Source organism: Sphaeramia orbicularis, chromosome 5 (assembly GCF_902148855.1).
Source record: "Sphaeramia orbicularis chromosome 5, fSphaOr1.1, whole genome shotgun sequence".
Lineage (NCBI taxonomy): Eukaryota > Metazoa > Chordata > Actinopteri > Kurtiformes > Apogonidae > Sphaeramia > Sphaeramia orbicularis.
In genome coordinates, this window is record NC_043961.1 from 17527352 (window position 1) to 17548811 (window position 21460).

Below are 21460 nucleotides of genomic sequence, written 5' to 3' on the forward strand. Positions count from 1 at the left end.
CATTGTCATCTTAGTCATCTTCCGTCATGTTCTTTGTCATCTTCATGTCATCTAGTCATCTTCTTGTCATGTTCTTTGCATCTTCATCATCATCTTCATTGTCTTCTTGTAGTCTTCGTCTTCATCATCATCTTCGTCATCTTCATCATCTTCATCATCTTCATCATTGTCGTTGTCATCTTCATCATCAGCTTTGTTTTAATCTTCGTTGTCGTCATCGTCTTCATTGTCTTCATTATCTTCATTATCTTCATTGTCGTCTTCATTGTCATTTTCACTGTTGTCTTCATCATCATCTTCATTGTCTTTATTGTCATCTTTATTGCCTTCTCCAGCATCACCATCTTCGTCGTCCTCATTAATTATTTCTTCAAACATCATCTTCTCTGAAACTATAGGGTCGGATTATTTATATTTTTTATGTATCTTTGTTGAGACAATGTCTACAAAGTTTGTTCACAGTTTTGGATATTTTGATTTTTTAATTTTGTATGAATTTTTAAAATATTCTAAATGTTCCTTTCCTTCTAATGGTCCATATTTTGATGGTTTATGACATGTAAATGGCTACAGATATTCCGATTAATTACTGATAGAAGTCATGTATGGACTTTGTTTGAATTAGGCGAGTTCTCCTCCAGTGAAAGTACCACCCACTTCTGTTGGGAGATTGATCTCCTGCATCCAGACCACAGAACTAGAACATAGAATCTGTCAGGACAGAACCAAACAACCTCACACATTCAACTGGAGATCGAAAAATTATGTTTTAAACATGTGAGGAAATGGTGACACAGTTCAGACAAGATCATATAATCATTCATCTCTCTCCACTGATGTCAATAATTTTTTCCTGAAGTTAGATCCATTGAGGCACAGTGGAAGGGGCGGGCTTCAGTTCTCTATTGAATTTACTGTATGTTTTTAAGATAAGGTATGGCTTTATTTATACCAATGTGGGGAAATTACAGTGTTTACAGCAGCAAATTGTAGGAAACAAAGTGCAGAGGACAGGAAGAACATTCAAGACCGAAACAGGGAACACAAAAAAGTATCTACTATTTTATTACTTGTTCTGTATATACTGTACATACATATTATTTACATATTTTCAATATATGTACTTTTATTTACTTCTTACTTAACCTTTATTTAACCAGATAAATTCCCATTGATATCGGGATCTCTTTTACAAGGGTGACCTGGCCCAGAGGTCAGAGGTCAGCACCACAAACCATAATGAAAAACAGGTTCAAAGATCGGTGATATCAATACATTAAAAAATTAAAAAACAGTCAAAAATGTAGTAATAATATAAATAATAAGAAAAATTGACCCAAAAAAATTTAAAGTGCAATAGATTTTAACATAATTGTACATGATGTTGATATTCATAGGATATGGGGGGGGGGTTACTGATTTATCACTTATAAACTCACGTAAAAACATTTTAATGTTGCCGTTTGTCCATGAGGAGTGAGTTTTAGATTGTTTTTGTAAAACTGTGTAGAGCATCATTCTATAAAGATAAATAAAAAAATAAACAATGCAGTAAAATAAAGTAGTTTCAAACTGGAAAAACTAGAATGAGTTTGTCTGTATTTAATTCATAACTGCAGTAACTCTACAGTGTTACATTAAACCACTGGAGTCAGGAAATAAATCCACTTCTGATAATATTTTATTTTCATTTATTTACATTATTAGTTCCTGAAACACTGAAAAAGGATAAGAGACCCTTTTTGGGCTCAGATCCTCAGTTTGAGAAATCTAGATAAAATCATGCACAGATGAAACTGTTCAATCAAATACAAATTCAAAGAAATCACCTGAATGTAAATTTATTAATACTATTTATCAATATCTGGGACTGAGAAAAGAAACCATATCACAAAACAAAGCCACTGATCAAACACACAACTAAACAATAGATCAATAATAAGACAATAGACCAGCCTCTCATGAACCAGGGTTTTTTTCTTCCTACCACAAAATTAATAAAACAAGGAGGGTTGAACATTAAACAGATTTTGTTCATTTTGATTTATCATTTAAGCAAGTGAACAAAACAAGCACTGAATAAACAGAATGAGCAGAAATATACAATCACCATTTTGAACAAAAAGGGAATAAATTGATCTAAGTATTTTTTTTTGTAGATCAGTGAATATATCTTATAATAAATAAAACTTTACTCTAATTTATTTTGGGAAAAACCATATTTTCCAATTATGTTGTTAAAATGTGTGAGACAATCTTATGTAAACCTGACTTGAATCTGCTTAATCTCACATATTCTCTACAAAATCTAACAGAGGGACATTAAGGGACACTGAATATAAGAACAAATGAGGATAACAATTCTGCGATGTACTAAACAAACTGGGTTAAACCTGGTCCAGATCTGATCCCTGTTCTGGTCTATGGTGGATTCACAGACCTGCGGAATAAACAGAACCACCTCATAAAAGAGTCAGAATTCAACAAACACAAGAAACTGCCTGCTGATTAGCCAAGTCAAAGTGTTTAAATTTGGGGTAGGAAAATAAAAGCTTGACTCCTTCCTCCATTTTCACATAAATTGACACAATGGAGTATTTAACCAACATTGTTATGAATATTTGTAGTTTAGAAAATGTTCCAGGGGGGTTTACAGACTGACGGACCAAGCCGGAACTTCCTTGTCGGAACTCTTGTCTTGTCGTTGTCTCAGTCCGGACCCTCCCTTTGTGAGCTAGTACGTCACTTCCTGTCTTCTGAGATAAAGGCGGCCCGGCGGAGTCCCGCGGCTGAATTTTTAGGGTTTGTTCGGTGAATCCGGGGGGATCGGAGCCATCAGAACCGCAAACATGGTGAGTGTTTGTCAGGAGGTCGGTCCGCTAGATGAGGGTCCCTGAGGTACAGGGATTTACCGGACTAGAGCCCGGATTGAACCGGATAAGGTCTGGTCTACGAGAGGCGGGAGTTGAACCGAACGTCTCATGAACGTCGGTGGTTTTAGAGTCCAGACTGGTCCAGTTCATGGTTTATACGGTCCAGACCGGTCCGGTTCCTAGTGTATACCATCCAGACTGGTCCAGTACTGGTTTAGTAAGGTCAGTCTAGTTAAGACCAGGCCGGATTTAAGTTCAAACAGTGCGTCGTGGATCTGGTTCAGGTTTACAGGGTCCAGACCAATGAATGAATGAACCATGAATAAACCATTCAACACCAGGTGATTCATACAGTAATGAAGATTCTGAAACAAAGGCAGAGTAAATGGACCCAGACTCTGAGTTTATCATTGTCTAAATCTGACCTGAGACCTGCCTTAAAGGACGGATAGCACAGTCATTGTCAACATCCAGCCAAAAGTTGTCTTTTCCAGATCTTTACGATGAAAATCGGTCTCAGTTTCTGCAAAGTTTTACCCTTTTAAGAGTTTCCTTCAGTTTAAAGAACATTGATTTTGAATTAAAAACTTCAGCTCAAACCAGAGGAACCAGAACTGACCAATATAGACAACAAACATATGTGATTAGGAATACTGGGAGTGTGATTAAAAAATGGACAATTAAGGAAGGCGATGTCTGTAGAAACCTGTTCTCTATGGGCCCATGTCATTAAAGGCAGTTTGTATTTTTTTGTATATAAATTCTATTGTGTAAAATAACAGCTGTGAATATAGAACAGAACTATATAGTTCTGTTAGTCCTCCAGCGCTTCTAGAAAAAAAAAACATCCTTATGTAGTAAGACAGAACCATTGCTATTTGAGGTAAAATTTGTTTGCCCCATCTCCATTAGGTTCTAATAACAGCACAGCAGTGATCTTTAAAGGCAACAGACATTCAGTAACAGGCAGAATAATTTCACTTGATTTTCTTTAAACATTTCAGGTTCATATTTGTTTAGGTTTTTCACATTTTATTGTTAAAGGATAGTTTTTAAATGTAAATATTTTCATAATTTAATATTTTTTTGCACTAAAACAGACAAAAATTTGGAGTTGTCATTATTTATGGGCATAATGTAATATTATTTTCACATTAAACCAATAAGAAAATTTGGAGTCATTATTTATAGATTATTATGCTATATTTGACTTGGTCTGTTTGTGTAACCTGAACTAAAACCAGTTCTACACCCCTGACTGTTAAAATCTTTATTGTAATTTTTGCACTTTGCAAATTCATCCTGTGGGCTGGATATTGGACACCCCTGCCTTTGACCCTTAGTTTGTAGGTTCATGTCATCCATATTGGGCTGGTGTATATAGTATCTATAATCAGTCTCAGGTAAGTATGGACTGTGGTTTTTCTGTATATAAAGTGCTTTATCCTGAGGTTCAAACATGACCAGATCACTGCAGGAGGAGAAACTTTTTACCCTCAGAGATCATAAGTTTGAGTATAAAGAAGACTAAAGGGAATCCAGATCCAGATTAATCCATAAAAACCACAGTATTTGGTTTTATGGTCAGTTGATGTTTAAGTCCAGATGTCTTTATGCATGTATTATTATGACTTGGATGTTCAGTTCAACACTTTCCAGTGTCGTTGTCCTCTCTCTCTGACTGGCTACGATGTCATCTTGTCTGTGATTGGTTCCAGACGGTGGGTAAGAGCAGTAAGATGCTGCAGCACATCGACTTCAGGATGAGGTGCATCCTGCAGGACGGTCGCATCTTCATTGGGACCTTTAAGGCCTTCGACAAACACATGAACCTGATCCTGTGCGACTGCGACGAGTTCAGGAAGATCAAGTAAGAACCACTGACGTGTACCCGCACAGAGAGAGTGGCATGCTGGGTAATAACACCTGTCTGTGTGGATCTTTGTCTTAAGGCCAAAGAACTCGAAGCAGCCAGAGCGAGAGGAGAAGAGGGTCCTGGGTCTGGTCCTGCTGAGGGGGGAAACCTGGTCTCAATGACAGTGGAGGGTCCGCCCCCAAAAGACGTGAGTGTTGTGGTTGTTGCATTCAACAGAGGCGTCGCTCACATTTACAACTGTTTCCAACCTTTCTATAAATATTATGACATTTGTCATTGTTTTGTATCCCAGACCCCTGTAAGAAAAGAAACACCTGAAGTCAACGTGTCCACATACTTTTGTCCATATAGTGGATGACTTGGGCGATTATGCTATGATGCTAACGATATGTATATTGTCACTACAAAAGCCAGACGACATGCAGGGTGTGGATATCCATATAATATTTAAAAGATAGAGCACCACTGGAAAGCGACCTACAGCCCTGTCTGTCCTCTCTAACCCGACCTTTGACCTCTGCAGACGGGGATCGCCCGGGTGCCACTGGCAGGCGTGGCTGGGGTCCAGGCGTGGGTCGAGCAGCGGGTCGTGGTGTTCCAGCCGGCGCTCCGATGCCTCAGGCTCCTGCAGGTCTGGCAGGACCGGTTAGAGGAGTGGGCGGGCCTTCACAGCAGGTAACCACAGTAATGGCTTCAGACTGACGTGTGATGGCGTGACAGGAAAGTGACATGTCCATGTGTTTCCAGGTCATGACCCCTCAGGGTAGAGGGACAGTTGCAGCAGCAGCAGCCGGAGCCAGCATCGCAGGAGCGCCTACCCAGTATCCACCTGGACGAGGAGCCCCGCCCCCAATGGGCCGTGGAGCCCCGCCCCCTGGTAAATCACATGTCTTATGTGGGGAATTTCCCTTTTGAGGACTCATCGAACACAATTAATTCTCAAATTTAACCCCATCATTTTACTATTGGAATAAGATATCATCCAAAACATGTCAGTAAATCTACTGAAATGGTTCAAATGAACCAGAGACCAGATGCGTTTCATAAACATATTTAATACATAACTTTAAATTACACATGGGGAAATGTTTCTCTAAAGTTTAGAGAGGCGCAAAACCGTTTTGACTTCTTTGGACTGTTTAGAGTGTAAACAGTCCAAAGAAGTAAAACTGTTTTGCTTGCTTGAGGTCATTTCTGCTGTCAAGAGTAATGGAGACATCTACTCCAAATAAATTCTGATGTAGTGATGTTGAACTGATCAGCTGTTACAGATTCTGTTAGAAACTCATTTTAGTTCAAGTTCCACATTCAGCCCAATTTCATCTAAAGGGGGCTGGACCAGTAAATAATAATCTATAAATAATAATCCCAATTTTTTTTTGTTTAGCATGGAAAACCAAATTCCATAATGAAAAGGTGAATAATCTGAACAACCATTTGCACCTGAAATTTCTTAAGAAAATAAGCAGTTTACTGATGTAACAATATAACTCCAAATTTGTATTTTGACTTTGTGCAAGTGCAATCTCAACCCTATTATGCCTCACAGAGGATCTACAAATATGCAATGTGGATTTAAAAATGAGCGAAAGGCTGTGTACAGTGAACAAAATATCAGTGCAACCAGGAAGATGTTGAACTGTGGAGACACCAAGATCTGCAAGCTATTGTCACTTTGGACAGAGGATTCTGTCCATGCTAACATTTGTGGAATGTTGAAGGAAGGGCCGACAATGGAGAGGTTAGCAACAAAGAGCAAATCTCTTTACAGCTGTTGTCGGTTGTTTACTTGATTCAGAAATAAGGATGAGTTACACATTACACCCTGTATTCTTGCGTTTCTCTGACAAAAGCATCACTTCAGTCTTATTTGTGATTGGTTTGCTCTGTGCCTGTTAATCCCGCCTTCATTGCTTCAGGATTCAAGCCCTGCGCATCCAGGCGGATTCCTCATTGAGAAAGACATGGCTGGCCAGGCTAAGGGAAAGGCACAATTTACACTTTTGTATTTGTGGCTTTCTAAAAATTGATTCTTGTGACATTCATGTAAACTCAGCTGTATTTAAACCCAGTGGTACGTCCTAGATCTTCTTAGAAGGTTCCTCTGTCGATCAGATCCTCTAACTATGATCTGATTGGCTGACCTGTGACTCCTCCCCCCCGCAGGTATGATGGGTCCGCCCCCTGGCATGCGGCCCCGATGGGTCCTCCAATGGGGATGCCTCCAGGTCGTGGTGCACCGATGGGGATGCCCCCTCCTGGCATGAGGCCGCCACCCCTGGCATGAGAGGTAAGGCTGTTACCATGGAGATGGACCATAGCTAGTCAGCTTACAGCGTCAAATTACTGAACCAGAGGCACTGACACTTCGTAGGTTGTGTTTGGAGTTGCATACCTGAAAACACTTTGTACATGTGTGAATTCAGTTGTAAGACCTCAGTGTGTGGAAGAGACGGGTCCCACATGCACAGATGGTCAATTATGCAGTGTTTTGGTTTTTCCCAAATGGGATTATTGTGAAATGAGTAAAACCAAGTCTTCATCACTGAATCATTTAAAGTGTTTGAAAATGACAAACTTGAATAAAAAAAAAAACTGGTTTAAAGGCATCATGGGAATCACAGCTTCTTAAATACTCAAACCAGGTCATTAAGTCACGTGACGACTGTGCTCTGTTTCAGGACCGCCCCCTCCAGGGATGAGACCACCCCCTCGGCCCTGAGGAACCTCAGCCTCGCCTGTTGTATAGATAGTTTTTTTTGTTTGTGTTTTTTTTAATAAAGTGTCTTCAGGACGTTTCGATTTCAGCTCTGCTCTCTGTTTGTTGTCATGGTAACCAGTTCAATAAAGTCCTGAGAAACATCCAATCAGATTACAGAGGGTGAAGCGGAACAGAACACCTGACACGACACATGACATGCCCAACAGTTCATACAGGTCATGAACCAGTCAGATAACAGATGAACAGCTGCAGTCAATAACCACAGGTTTCTGTTACACTGTTGTAATGTTCTAGTTCAGATCTTTACCTTCTAATCACACATTTTGAACAGTTTACTGACATTTATGAGTCATGGATGAATATACTGCTGGAGTTTGTTTTTTGTGTAATTATTTGTTTTATTACTTGATTCAATGTTGTGAATTAAAGAGCAAAATCAACAATCTGAAAACACCATAAGCAACGGTATTAAACCAAATGACTAACAGTAAAATAGACATAATACTCTAAAATGGACAATTAAACATTCAATTAAGCATTAAATGGACAAAAAATCCCTAAAATTAACAAAGAAGGCACTAAAAAAATCGTCAGTACTACAACAAATGAGGAAAAGAATAATGGAAAGACTGAAAATGGACAACATAGTTGATAGAATCAACAGAATGAGCACAATAATAAACAATTACCAAAATAAAAAGAAATAAAAATAAAATGGACAAAATAACACAGCATAAGAAAACTTTTGACTTTAAATGAAAAATTAAGATCAATATTGAAGTGAAAATAAACATAGAAATAGCCGTAAACAAAGACGATTAAACAATGCGATGAAGTGATACATTTTTTAAGGAAACGAAACCTCACTGTCAGTGATTCACTGGTCACGTGAGCCTGCTGAGGTCATGTGACCCTGTGAGCAGTCGGACTAGTTTGAACGGAGCAGAGACCAGGAACACCGGTCCAAGGTAAGCCTGTTTAACCCGGTCCCACCCGGTCCAACGCGATCCAAAACATCCGAGTCCGTTCCACAGATGAATGGTCTGTTTGTGTGTCCGTCTGTGGGTTTGCCACTGTCCGTTTGTCTGTTTGTTGAGTTTTAATGTTTTTCAGTCGGTTTAAGCTAACGTTAAACTAAAGTCAAACTTTAAACCGGGTTAAATACCCGAACTATGTTTTAATCAGACTCTGGTCTGGTTTAAAGCCGAGTGTGTGAGATTTACAGTAAATGATCAGTTGTTACTTTGCATCTGTCTGTACTTCCTCAAACCTCATGTGATCCAACCTGAGGTTGGGGTCCTGTGGCGCCTCCTGCCGGTCTGTCATCTGAACTGTTCATAAAGGTGGAGATGAATCAGAACCGGGACCGGGTTAGGACCACAGTTAAATTTAACCGGTTATTTTCTGGGTCACTTTTGTTTATGTTACTCATCTTTTGGTGATTAAGTTCAGTTATGTTTATTCATTGATTGCTTTGTTCATCTTTTCTTATTTTGTTTCTTCCTATTTTTGTTCATATTCCTCCGTGTAATTCATAATTCTTTTTCATTTTTTTATTATTTTATTTATTATGACACTAGTTTATATCTTCTCTTATCATATATATTATGTATCTATTATTATAATATATCTTATTTATTTTATTTATTTTTGATTTAGTTAATGTTCATTTGTTACTTGTTTTTGGATACATTTGTTTAGATCTTGTCTATTTTTTTTTTTTTTTTTTTTTTTTTTTTTTTTGTTTTTTTTTTGTTTTTTTTTTTTGTTTTTTTTTTTTTTTTTTTATTTTTTTTTTTTTTGTTCATTTTATTTGTAGTTGTGTTATATTTTGTTTATTTCATTGTTTTTCATTTCATTGTTTTTTTCTGTCTTTTATTGTGTATTTTTTTCTATGTCGATAGCTTTGTAAATTTTTGTATCTTTTCCATCATTTTATTAATTTCTACTTTGTTAATTTCATTTTATTGCTTTTTAGGCTTAATGTTCCCTTTTGTTATGTTTTTGTTGTTCATCTTCTTGCTTATTTAGTTTCTTTATTTCTATTTTTGTTAATATAATTTATACTTCTTTTCATTTTGTGATTATTGTATTCATCTAATGTTTTTGGCCACAGGTCAGTGGTTAAATGTACATCTGTGTTTTACTGATGACGTTTCGTTTTTTGTTCTGTCTATGTTTGGTTTGTCTGGACCTGGTTTTTCTGAACCACAATGACCTGAATCATGTTATTTCATGGTCAGTTCACTGTGTTTCAGAGTCATTAACTGGATGTCCTGCACATACATTTCAGTCCATTATTGTCTCATTTATTATTGAAGCTGTTTTTTTTTTTGTTTTTTTTTATCTCACTGGCGATCGGCCATGAGCTAATAAAGGCATTGTGTCCACCGTCATCATCTTCATCTTCATTAGCAATTTCTTCAAACATCATCTCTATGAAACTACTGGTCGGATTCATTTGTAATTTTTTATGTATCTTTCTTGGGACAGTGTCTACAAAGGTTGTTCACAGTTGTGAGAAATTTGATTTTTGATGAATTTTTGAAATATTATAATTGTGCTTTTCCTTATAATGGTCCATATTTAGATGGTTTATAACATGTAAATGGTTACATATATCAATATAATTCCTATTGATCACTGATGTAAGTCATATATGGACTTTGAATGAGTTGAGTTCTCCTCCGTGAAAGTACCACCCACTTCTATTGGGAGATTGATCGTCTGCATCCAGACCACATGACTCAAACATAGAGACAGAGCCTGACAACCTCACACATTCAACTGGGGATTGATTCAGATAGAACATAACGCTGACATACAGGGACATTGGAACTATTTTTTGTCATGAATTTTATATTCTCATATGTCTAAATCAGTATTTGTTTTTCACATCTTTTCACTGATCTGATACAGAGTCTGATCCCCAGGCTTTGTGTATCCTGATCTGATATCAGTGTTTCTGTAGCGACGAGAATGTCCTCACTGTGTGGAGGAAACTGAATGAAGACATTTGTACCTCCTGCTGTTGAAAATGCAAACAAAGTTAAATGTTGTGGATTTGACTGACGAATGTGTGCTGTAAGGATTGATGCACTGGGTCAGTAGTGATCATTGGTGAATATTGAGATCAATAACTGTACTATAAGGGTGGAATTTTGTGTAAGATGTTAATCAAGTCAAACACAGAGTGAATGAACTACTTAATAATATTTAGCAATATTTATTGTCAGGGTTGAACTAGAGTGATAAATAATAAATATAATAGATAAATGTCCTTTTCAGGTGGTGTGATATCAATTGAAAATGAACAGAGTAATCGTCTGCTCTGAGCTTCTTGTCACATATTTTCTATATTTTACCTTGAAATCACTTTAAAATGAGACATTCATTCCAGACTCTGATATTTAATAAATCCTCTGTCATGACTTTGGTTCCTCCTCTCCTGTGGTTACCATGACGATCTGCCTGTAATCCTTTACCTCAGAGATGTCAAACTCATTTTAGTTCAGGTTCCATATTCAACCCAATATGATCGGAAATGGGCTGGACCAGTAACATAATATTGGCTATGTGTTTCTTGTTCTCAGATGCTGCTGCTACTGTTTTTGTGTAATTTCCTGTTTGTGGTGGAGGCGGCGCCAGATGCCGATGAGGTGAAATACCTGCCGGGTTTGGCCAAACAGCCGAGCTTCAAACAGTACTCTGGATACCTGAGCGTGGCGCACGGAAAACACCTGCACTACTGGTCCGATCACAGTACAACTACACACCTCATACATGTTATACACGAGTACTTCTGTCAGGACTTTCAAATGAATTCATCTCTATATTTATCCTCTCCTATGTATCACCATTTATTAAATACTATTCTCTGTATTATACATTTTTCAGTGTAAATCATGTATTTTCCTAATATTTATTTTGTTCATGACATTTATTATTTTGTCTTTTGTTCATTTTGTTGCTGTTTTATTTTTTATTTTTCTTCAATTTTGTACATTTTATTGAACAGTTTGGCTGTTTTTGTTCATTTTATAGTGTGTTTTCTCCATGTTATTTTTATTTTGTAAATTTTTTCCATTTCTTTTGTTTATTATTTTATATGTTTTTGTTCCTTTTTATTTGTTTTTGTTTCATTTTGTCTCTTATGTTGTATATTTTTCTGCATTTTGTTCCTAGAAAAAAAAACTGAAGAAAAAGGGACTTTTTCAGCAAATACATCATTAACTGAACATAAACCCAGTGTGTCCCCAGTCATTGCTCCAACTCCATTGGTTTTACTGGTGAATCAGTGCTGTAGATAGAAGATGATGGTGTTTTCATGGTAACTACTGACCCTCTGAATGTCCAAATGGGTCATATCTGATGACCATGAAAAGATTACAAACTGCATTTTCACCAATTATTTACATGGATTGATAGGATTAGAGGATCAACAGGTATTAAACAGTTTAGATCAGAAGATACAAATAAGGTTGCCAGTGGATGTTTGGGTCTTTAAGGGTTAATTCCAGTCATACATGCAGTATCTCTACACAACCGTGAACACCTCAGGATGTCAACCTGTCACCTGACTCATTAATTTATAACCTTAACTGTGATAATCTCACATAATCGTGCTGGTGACTGTTTTTGTCTTGAAATATGAGTGGAAAGCCATAATATGAGTGAGCTTCATATTAGCTGCTGCTAGTCATTACTGAGCTCGCACATGCTCAGTGGAGCAGCCTCTGCTCGCTCAGTTCACATGTTCATCTTGTTGATGCAATATTGCGATTGTTATTTCTTGTGCATTCTCTTTCATTATATTTTTATAATTATTTCTGTCTAACCGCCCTTTTCTGTTTCAGAAAGCCTTAAAAAGGATTTTGGGTGGTTTTTTGGGGCTGGAACCAATTAATTATTTTGCAATTCATTTCAGTGGGGAAAGTTGATTTGTAAAATGAGTGAATTGCAAAACGAGTTCTGTCATTGAAGAAGATAAACTGGTACTGTGAGGTTCTACTGTACTGTCTTCAGGTGTTATTTAAGTGGACACTCTTGCTGTGTTCAGGTTCGTAGAGTCCCAGTCGAAGCCGGCCTCTGACCCCGTGGTCCTGTGGCTCAACGGTGGCCCCGGCTGCAGCTCATTGGACGGTTTACTCACTGAACATGGACCCTTCCTGGTATGACACCTGTGACTCCGTCCACTCCATCCATGACCCCACCCCACCCCAACACCCCTTCTGACATCTGACCTCTGTGTTTTAGATTCAAGACGATGGAGTGACACTGGAGTACAACAAGTATTCCTGGAACCAGGTGAGTCCCGCTGCAGGTCATGTGACTCCTCAGGTGTGTTTCCTTCAATCTGACTGGTCTGTTGTCTGTTTCCTGGCAGATTGCTAACGTGCTGTACCTGGAGTCTCCAGCAGGAGTCGGTTTTTCATACTCTGACGATGGAAATTACAAAACCAATGACACCGAGGTCAGTGAATGCAGCACACTCTGATTGGCTCCAGATGTCAAGTGTTCTGTCAGGTGTTTATAGATTATTCTTCTGTGCAGGTGTCAATGAATAATTACCTGGCGCTGAAGGAGTTCTTCCGTCTATTTCCTGAATTCAGCACTAATGAACTTTTCTCACTGGAGAAAGTTATGGAGGAATTTACATCCCAACGCTTGCAGAGAGGGTGATGGAGGACAGCAAACTCAACCTGCAGGTACACACCTGGACACACACACACACACACACTTAGACACACATGGACACACATCTGTACACACCTGAACACACAGACCTGGACACACCAGCGCTGTATGGGCACATGTTCACACATCTGTTGATTCACTCTATGATGATGTTTGTGTTTGGTTTTTTTTCCCTTCGTTCTGTTATGTGTTTTCCATCTTTTTCCTGAATTCTTCCATCAGTTTCATGGAGTTCAACAATCTTTCAAGTTCTTTGTTGAATATTTCTCTGGATAGAAATAATCTTTGTGTGTATACATAAACTCCCCACAGTGAGTGTAGTATGGACACACCTGGACTGTACGGACCCTCCCCTCCACTACAAACCGCTTTTGTACAATAAAGTATAATACTGTTGATGGCCACTAGATGTTACTGCAAAACAGCCGTAACTCCCATAGACTTAGACTGTTACACTGAACCTCTCTGTGAAAATACCTGAACTGAGTCAATAACATGTTTCCAAGACTCATTGATTTTTTTTTTTTTAATAAATGTTATGAATGTAGTTGACATTAATAAGCCGACACATCTCAGATTTTTGTTCCATAAATGTTGAGGTTTTACTGTCAGTTAGTTGTCGTTCAGCATTATCTCACCCCGTCTCCTCCCCTCACCCATCTCACCTGCTCACCTTTCTCACCTGTCCTCTAGGGCATTGCTGTGGGGAATGGGATGTCAAGTTACGAGATGAACGATAACTCTCTGGTTTACTTTGCGTATTACCACGGCCTGCTGGGAAGTCAACTGTGGGCAGACCTTCAGTCGTATTGCTGCAGTGATGGAAAGTGTAACTTCTACAACACCCAAACCCAAACTGCTCTAACAGCGTGAGTCTGAACCGCATTTTATATAAAACACTTTTCCAGGGAAACTATCCATCGCCTGTTACCAGAGAAAACTAACTGAACAGAACAGCAGTGCCTGTATAGTACAACAGTACAGTACACTATCACAGCTTTTTAAAGTGTGTTACAGCATCAAAATCTACTTTTATATCGTGATCAGTCAACAAACTGCCTTGTCCCAATTTAAATCAACGATTTCAGTTTTTTGTTGTGCAACTTTTCTGAAAATTGATGTTTTTAATGATGTAATCAAACCCGTTTAAATGTATTGATGTACTGATGCATCTGAGTAAGGTCTGATGTGGTTCGGGCCTGATCTGGTTCAGATCTGATCTGGCTTGGGTCTGATGTGGTTCTGTTTTCTGTGCAGCTGGGTGAAGTTCAGGACATTGTGATAGTTCTGGTCTGAACATGTACAACCTGTACGCTCCGTGTCCGGGTGGAATTGGTCGCAGCCTCAGGTGAGTGGCCTCCTGTGTTTCCACGGTAACTGTGGTTGGGCTCAGGTGTGACAGACAGCTGTGTTTTGTTTTCAGTGTGGAGGGAGGTCAGCTGATCATCAGGGACCTGGGGAACATCTTTGCCCAGCAGAAGCGGACTCAGATGGGAACCAGGTGGGTCCTGTTGTCATCGGCCTCCAGGTGTGTCCACATTCATCTGTTCACCTGTACATGTCACATGACTCCCAGTGTGTCTGCAGAAGCTGCGCGGTCTGACGTCTCTTCACTTGTCCGTCCGTTTGGACCCGCCCTGCACTAACTCCACGCCCTCTAACCTGTACCTGAACAATGCCTATGTCAAGAGTGCCCTGCACATCAGCCCCAAGGCTCTGGACTGGGCCATCTGCAGGTAACTCACCTGAACAGGTACAGGGTGGGACATGGACCTATTCCATCCTCAGGATGTGTACTGTGCCTTCTTTTAATTTCACTTGTAAAATTAACTTTTAAATCTGCAACATCATATATGTATCTGAGGATTAAAATTCTCTCATTGGCTAATGTATAGAGGGGGTGGGACCTCACCTCTTTGTAAATGTTGATGGTATTATGACCAGGTATGACCAACTGACCCCAGACCAGGTCCAAGTCCTGCAGGTGAAACTAACCCCTGAGCCTGAAGCTGCACACCTGAGCCACTGACCTTTGACCCCTGCCTTGTGTTTCAGTGCTGAGGTGAACCTAAACTACCGTCGTCTGTACATGGATGTGAAGAAGCAGTACCTCAAACTGCTTGGCGCCCTGGTTAGTTTCCTGTTCCAGATTATATAAAGTTCTCCTTATTGTGGCCTGTTTCTTTCTGTCCTGGTCTGATTCTGATCAGTCCTGTCTCTGGTCTTTGCAGAAGTACCGGATCCTGGTCTATAATGGAGACGTGGACATGGCCTGTAACTTCATGGGGGATGAGTGGTTTGTCGAGTCCCTGAACCAGCAGGTACGTTACCTTGGAGACCATGTGATGCTTTTTAGACCAATGTAATCCTGGTTTCCTGGATCAGGATCTGGTCTGGATTCTGTTAAACACGTGAAGATTAATTTATACTGTGTGTCAAAATACCAGCTCTACCATGTTGGACCAAAACCGTGTCTTTATAAATCATTGATCCAGGTGTGTCTTCAGTCATATGACCTGGTTTTCCTCCTCTTTTTCGTTGACAGGTGCAGGTTCAGCGACGTCCGTGGGTCTACGATGACGTGGACGGTCGACAGGTCGGGGGCTTCATCAAAGAGTTTGATAACATCGCCTTTCTCACTGTCAAGGTAAGTACACTGACTGCCACCTGGTCACATGACCTCTGACCTCTACTGCCATGTTTATGATGTCACTGCAAGGTCATATGACCTCTGACCTCTGACCTCTGCAGGGCTCCGGTCACATGGTTCCTACAGATAAACCCATTGCTGCCTACGCCATGTTCTACAGATTCATCAAGAAGCAGCCATACTGACCTCTGACCCCTCAGCCCCACTCTTCTGTGCCCTGTCTCTGGGTTCCCGCCCTCCGTTTGGACCACTCAGGCTACCATACTTTTTGTTTTTTTCTTTTTGAAATAGTTTCTCCTCAGTTCACTGTTGATTGTCTCACTGCCGACCAATCAGCTCACTGCGCCTGCGCTGCCGGGCAGATTTCACCGGCGTTTTATGTTGGATAGAGCGTAAAGACTTTGTCCAGTCAGATCCATGGAGGCGTCGCCATGGAATGAACACTGCCGTCTTTTTTTCCGTGAATGTGAAGCTTTGTTTGATTTGAACAATTTTATTAAATAAAGGGAATTGTTTTAACAAAGACACATCTCTGGGATTTGGTTTACCCCAGAATTCACTGCAGTGGGGTGTGGTCTCATGTCCATAGAGTCACAATGTGCACATGCATATGACATAATACAGTGGCCTCTGATCAGAATTTAAAACCTCATCAAAAACACTAAATTTTACCGCTTCAAGTAAAACGACAACTCGTGTTAAATCAAGAAATCAAAATAAGCTCAAAATTAACAAAGTAAACATCAAACCTGACTGAAATATTTTGAAATCATTATAACTTACTTACTACTTACTTTAATTATTTAGTCAAATTCAGATTCAATCAAACAACAGTTGAATATGACATGAAGTTTTATTAGTCTTCACCTGCCTCCCATGCTTAGGTGTGTTGGTCACATGACAGGTTTCATGAGCTATATGGTGTCATGTGACCATCTTATCTGCACCAGTTTGACAATAGGGGAACAAACTGAAGGTGAATCAGATTAAAACTCTGTTAACACTTACTCTGGTCCTTTAACCCTCAGGACATTTTTGTACATTATTCCTTTTTTTATTTGTATATTGTTGGACAGGCTTCATTAAACCTGACTGGGTCCTGATGCAGGTCAGTGTATACACAATACTACAAACAGTACACACAGTACTGTTTGTATGAAATACACCAGTGTTTTGGTGTCAGTTTGATAAAGCGCTGTTAAGTATTCAGGTTTATTCTGATACAGAGGTGAGATGTTTGTCAGTTTTTTTTTATTTGTCTGTAAATATTTGACACAATGGAACAAATTAACACGTTGCAAAAAACGGTAAAATCAACAGATGACCTGTCAGCACATCTCTGTTTCTTTACCTCTGGATCTTCTGTTATTTACATATAAGCACAGTGAACTGCCTTTGCAATATAATCTGGTCTAGTTACTGGCATTTAAATGCACTTGGTGCATTTAAATGTGGTCTTTGAATTCATCTTTATTGAGATTTCATTAGCAGCTGTTCAGCTCTTTCATTTAGTGGCATTTTCAAAGGACATGTGCATAGGATTGTGGGTGTTTAAACATTACCGAGGGTCTGTTAAGTTCTTATCCTAGTCCTCTGGCGATGTAGTTTTATGTAAATAGAATCCACCTGCTGTGAACAGAATCATTGAACCGTGTGTTGGTGTAAACGCTGAACCTGACAGTCACAGCTCAGGGCTCACAGCTTGCGCACAGTGAGCCTGACAGTCACAACTCAGGTGAATTCTAAAATTTCCCACTGCCCTGAATGCAGCAGTAGTTTGACATTCACAGTCTGATTGTTGTGTGGTCAGTGGTTTCAACAGCAGCTGGAGACTCACCTGCACAGGTACGACCTTCACTCTATTTACCACTATGTCATTTGGTCCATATGATGCATATTTAATGGATTGCTAATGAAAAATATTAGGTTTTGATTAGTTGTAGTTATTTCAACACTACAGAGCATGTACTGCTGAACAAACCAATGATAGGAGTGACACATAAATGACAATAAGCACCAAAGAAAAGAACAAAAACAGTCATTACAGCTTGTCTTTTAGTTTATTGAACACTGTGAATTATATGTGTTTTATTTGCAATTAACTTGGCTTAAAATCCCAACAGAGTCCAGACAGAAGCAGTGTCAGGAGTGTACCAGTAAAACCAGTTTCTCTCAGTCCAGGAAGAGCCCTGCTCCTCGTATCCTCAGACATTAAACTATTGTCTGATAAATGTCTGTTAAAGACTTTAATAACATCTTCGCTAAAACATTATGGAAGTTAACTATTGTTCTGCTTTACCAAAACAAACCAAGAAGTCAAATGGAAAAACCGTTAAAATCTGGTTTGAAAAAATCAGGATGAAAAAACACATTTACTACAACAGCATCAATAAAATGAATTTAACTTCTCTGACGTATTTTCTTCTATCTTTCCTTCCATTTAACAGTAAATTGATGTTTTAAAATCTGTTTTTTACATTTTATAAACCAAACCATGGACACTGAAAATGATTTGTTTGTGTTTTTTCATGTCGTGGTTGAAAGAGTTTCTTGTCTTAACCATCATTTATCAGTATCAGTCTTTTATTTCACAGGTTATATTTTTCAGGGACTGTTTCTGTTTTGTTGCGTCATCATTCTGAAGTCACTGTGTCCCTAAGTCTGAAAATCCGTTTGTGATACTTTTTGGAACTACTTACTGATTTTCAATTTTATGTTTTTTTGCAGAACATGTTTTTTCCTTTATGGTCTAACAAGCCAAAACCCTGAAGTAAATGCAGCCTCTGAAATTAAATGACACCCACATCAACATTGTGAAAAGTCTATGATCTTTGACCAAATGATGGTTATTGTTGAACTGTGTCAGGTTTTACAGTGTGTGAACTCTCAGTGTTTCAGTGTTTAATGGATGAACAGAAAAACAACATTAGGTTTAACTTTAATCTGGAATCATTCATTCATTCATACATTTACAGCTTTGTTTTCTTTGTTCAGATCAGAATGTAGCTGTACTTTTACTGCAGTTCTGTACTTCAGACTTAGACTCAGTTTTATTGTCAGTTCAGAAACCATGTGACATAAATGAACGAAACCCAGTTCCCAGATCTCGGTGTATGCAGTATGTCGTTAGCCTCATATCATAATTACCTAAGTCATACACAAATGGACAAAAGTATGTGGACATGTTGAATCCAGGTGTTTCTTTTCTAACAGGGGTCTGGGATACAAAACAATCACGACAAATGCCATAATATAGTTTTATATTGGGATAAATATCATTGCATTGGTTTTTTGGTTTAAATTGTTATCTTTGCTTCCAAAATGCCTCAGAGATGGTTTTTAATTAATTTCTCTGAACACTGATTTTTTTTTATATCTATGACTATGATTTTAAATGTTCTAATAATAAATTTCCAAAGTACTTTGTGTTCTGACTGTAAATAATAATTTTCTACCACAACTCTCCATTTACTTTCTTCACATCTCACTGAGGAAGAAAAATCTCCTATTAAACTTTAAGGAAATATTGATGTTTATAAACTATATGGACATAAATATTGGGACACATCATGTCTACAGCTGCAAGATGTCCTGTTCATGATGATCTGGCATAGAAAACATCAATATTAACAATCAATTTGACATTTATTCCAATATAAAACTATATTGTTACATTTGTCATTATTGTTTTTATCCCAGACCCCTGTTAGAAAAGACATACCTTATTTCAATGTTTCCACATATTTTTGTCCATTTGTGTATGAGTTGGGCAATTATGCTATGAGGCTAATGATATATAAGATTAAAATAGTAATAAATAAAAAGTGAGATAGAAGAGCTAAAATAGAATAGAATAAGAACTATCATAAAATCTTTTGAAATTCAAAAAAAATTAACCCTAAGTATGTACAGTATTATATAATGAACATCAACATCTGAGCTGTTTTATGTATTTTTGTCTTTCTACTATACCAACAAATAAATTATTCTTTTTTTACTTTACATTACTTTACATATTTGTCTGATGCCACAGTTATATTGTTTGTCTGTTTATTTGTTTATCTTTTTATCATCCATTTATCTGTCTGTAGGTGAGCGGCTTCTAGATGATTGACAGGCCATGGACCAATCACTGTCCAGTTGGCGGCCTCATGCGAGTGTGCTCAGTTGTTTCCCGCCCTCTGTGGGCAGAGATGTTGCTGTTGCTGTGGTGAAGTCCTTGGCAGTCGGCCTTGGAAACCCCAACACCCAGAGCCTGCTACGCACAGACGGACAGGTGAGTTACCTTCGCACATGCTCAGTGTTGATGTGTAATCATTCAGTGTTTGTTCAACAGTTAGAAAATCATTCACCTCAAGCACACAGGACTTAAACTCAAACATACTACTGTTCTATGTGTGGCTAAAACTATTGCAAAACAAACAAACAAACAAACAAAACCAACTGGTTTCATATAATAATAATACATTTCATATATTAAAGGGTCTATATTAGTAGTTCTACCTTTAAATATTCAGAAATAACTTAAAATTCTCATCATAGTGTTTTTAATAAAAATCTGTGAAGTTTGTTGATCCACAGTTCAGACTAAACTGTAAGTTCTGACCTTCTTTGTTGGATTCCAAACAGATCTTTAGTTCAGCTTTTGACAACACAAACTGAACAGAAAACAGAGGTGATCTGTGGTTTTACTGTAGTTGCTTTCAGTCTAAAAACAGAGCTAAGCTAACAGAGCTATAATGTAAACTATCAGCTGAGACAGCACGTCAACATATAAGACACAGCGTTATTATAACAACTGTTGAAGTAAGTGTCTATGAATTTTAGTTTTGAATAAAACTTGATGATACCATAGTACAGATGTATGGAAACTATGAGCTTTATACTTAATTCAGTGACTGATTCAGTCTATGGATACATAGGGTCGATTCATTGGTGGTTTTGGACCTAAGTATGTTCTGGCACCAGACTGACCCCTGCTGGTCAGAGTCTGGAACATTAATACTATATAGAACCATTTTAATCTGTGAAGTCTCCTTCATGCACACTGGCCAAAAACACTGGCCAAATAAGCACCACATCAATGCTTTAACAACTGAGCTGAAATCAGTGACCCAACAGGCTACTGTCAATAAAAACCCTTTAATTTACTTGGGCAACAGCTGCTACAGAGACAGGACAGAATCACCTGTCATTCAGTACTGTGTTGAGAGACTTGATAAAGATTTGACGAATCAGTGATGTTTATGTTGGTATTTTTGTTCTAAAAGACTTATGTGTTTTATCATCTATGTTAAAGCTTATAATAATTATCAACAGAGTCTGAGAAACTTTGTAGTTCTTCTAGTTTATCAGTTGATATCAATAGTTATTGCGATAAATGTCAATTATTCAGATGTGTATTTTTGCTTTTTGCATTATTTGGAAAAGATGAAATGATGAAAAAGACTTGAGTAGCAACAAGGACAACTAAAAAAGAAAATAATAAAAATGCTGACAGAGACATGATAACCATATGATTAGTGTGAGATGTGGACATGAGTCATAGTCCGTCCAGATGTGGACTGGTCTGGGTTTCAGGTCTGGGGTCTGTGTTTGCAGGTGAAATGGACCATGGAGGTGTTGTGTTCGGTCTAACTCTC

At 38.4% G+C, this 21460-nt stretch overlaps 1 protein-coding gene, 1 long non-coding RNA gene and 1 pseudogene across 2 annotated transcripts; all 3 read left to right on the forward strand.

The window, feature by feature from the left end:
- Positions 1-2752: 2752 nt before the first annotated feature.
- LOC115419398 (small nuclear ribonucleoprotein-associated protein B'-like) lies at positions 2753-7556 on the forward strand (annotated as a pseudogene).
- Positions 7557-8368: 812 nt separating this feature from the next.
- LOC115419400 (lysosomal protective protein-like) lies at positions 8369-16341 on the forward strand. The gene is given in 16 exon segments (XM_030134143.1): positions 8369-8439; positions 11065-11222; positions 12531-12642; positions 12728-12778; positions 12858-12944; positions 13025-13091; positions 13094-13179; positions 13862-14041; positions 14426-14447; positions 14450-14516; positions 14592-14673; positions 14759-14904; positions 15224-15299; positions 15400-15489; positions 15714-15815; positions 15920-16341. Coding segments are annotated over 15 exon segments (1410 nt in total). The 5' UTR covers positions 8369-8439; the 3' UTR covers positions 16004-16341.
- Positions 16342-17630: 1289 nt separating this feature from the next.
- Positions 17631-21444, forward strand: LOC115418879 (uncharacterized). The gene is made up of 3 exons (XR_003935367.1): positions 17631-17663; positions 19910-20094; positions 21420-21444. It is a non-coding gene; the product is annotated as an uncharacterized LOC115418879 (long non-coding RNA).
- The last annotated feature ends 16 nt before the right edge of the window (positions 21445-21460 follow it).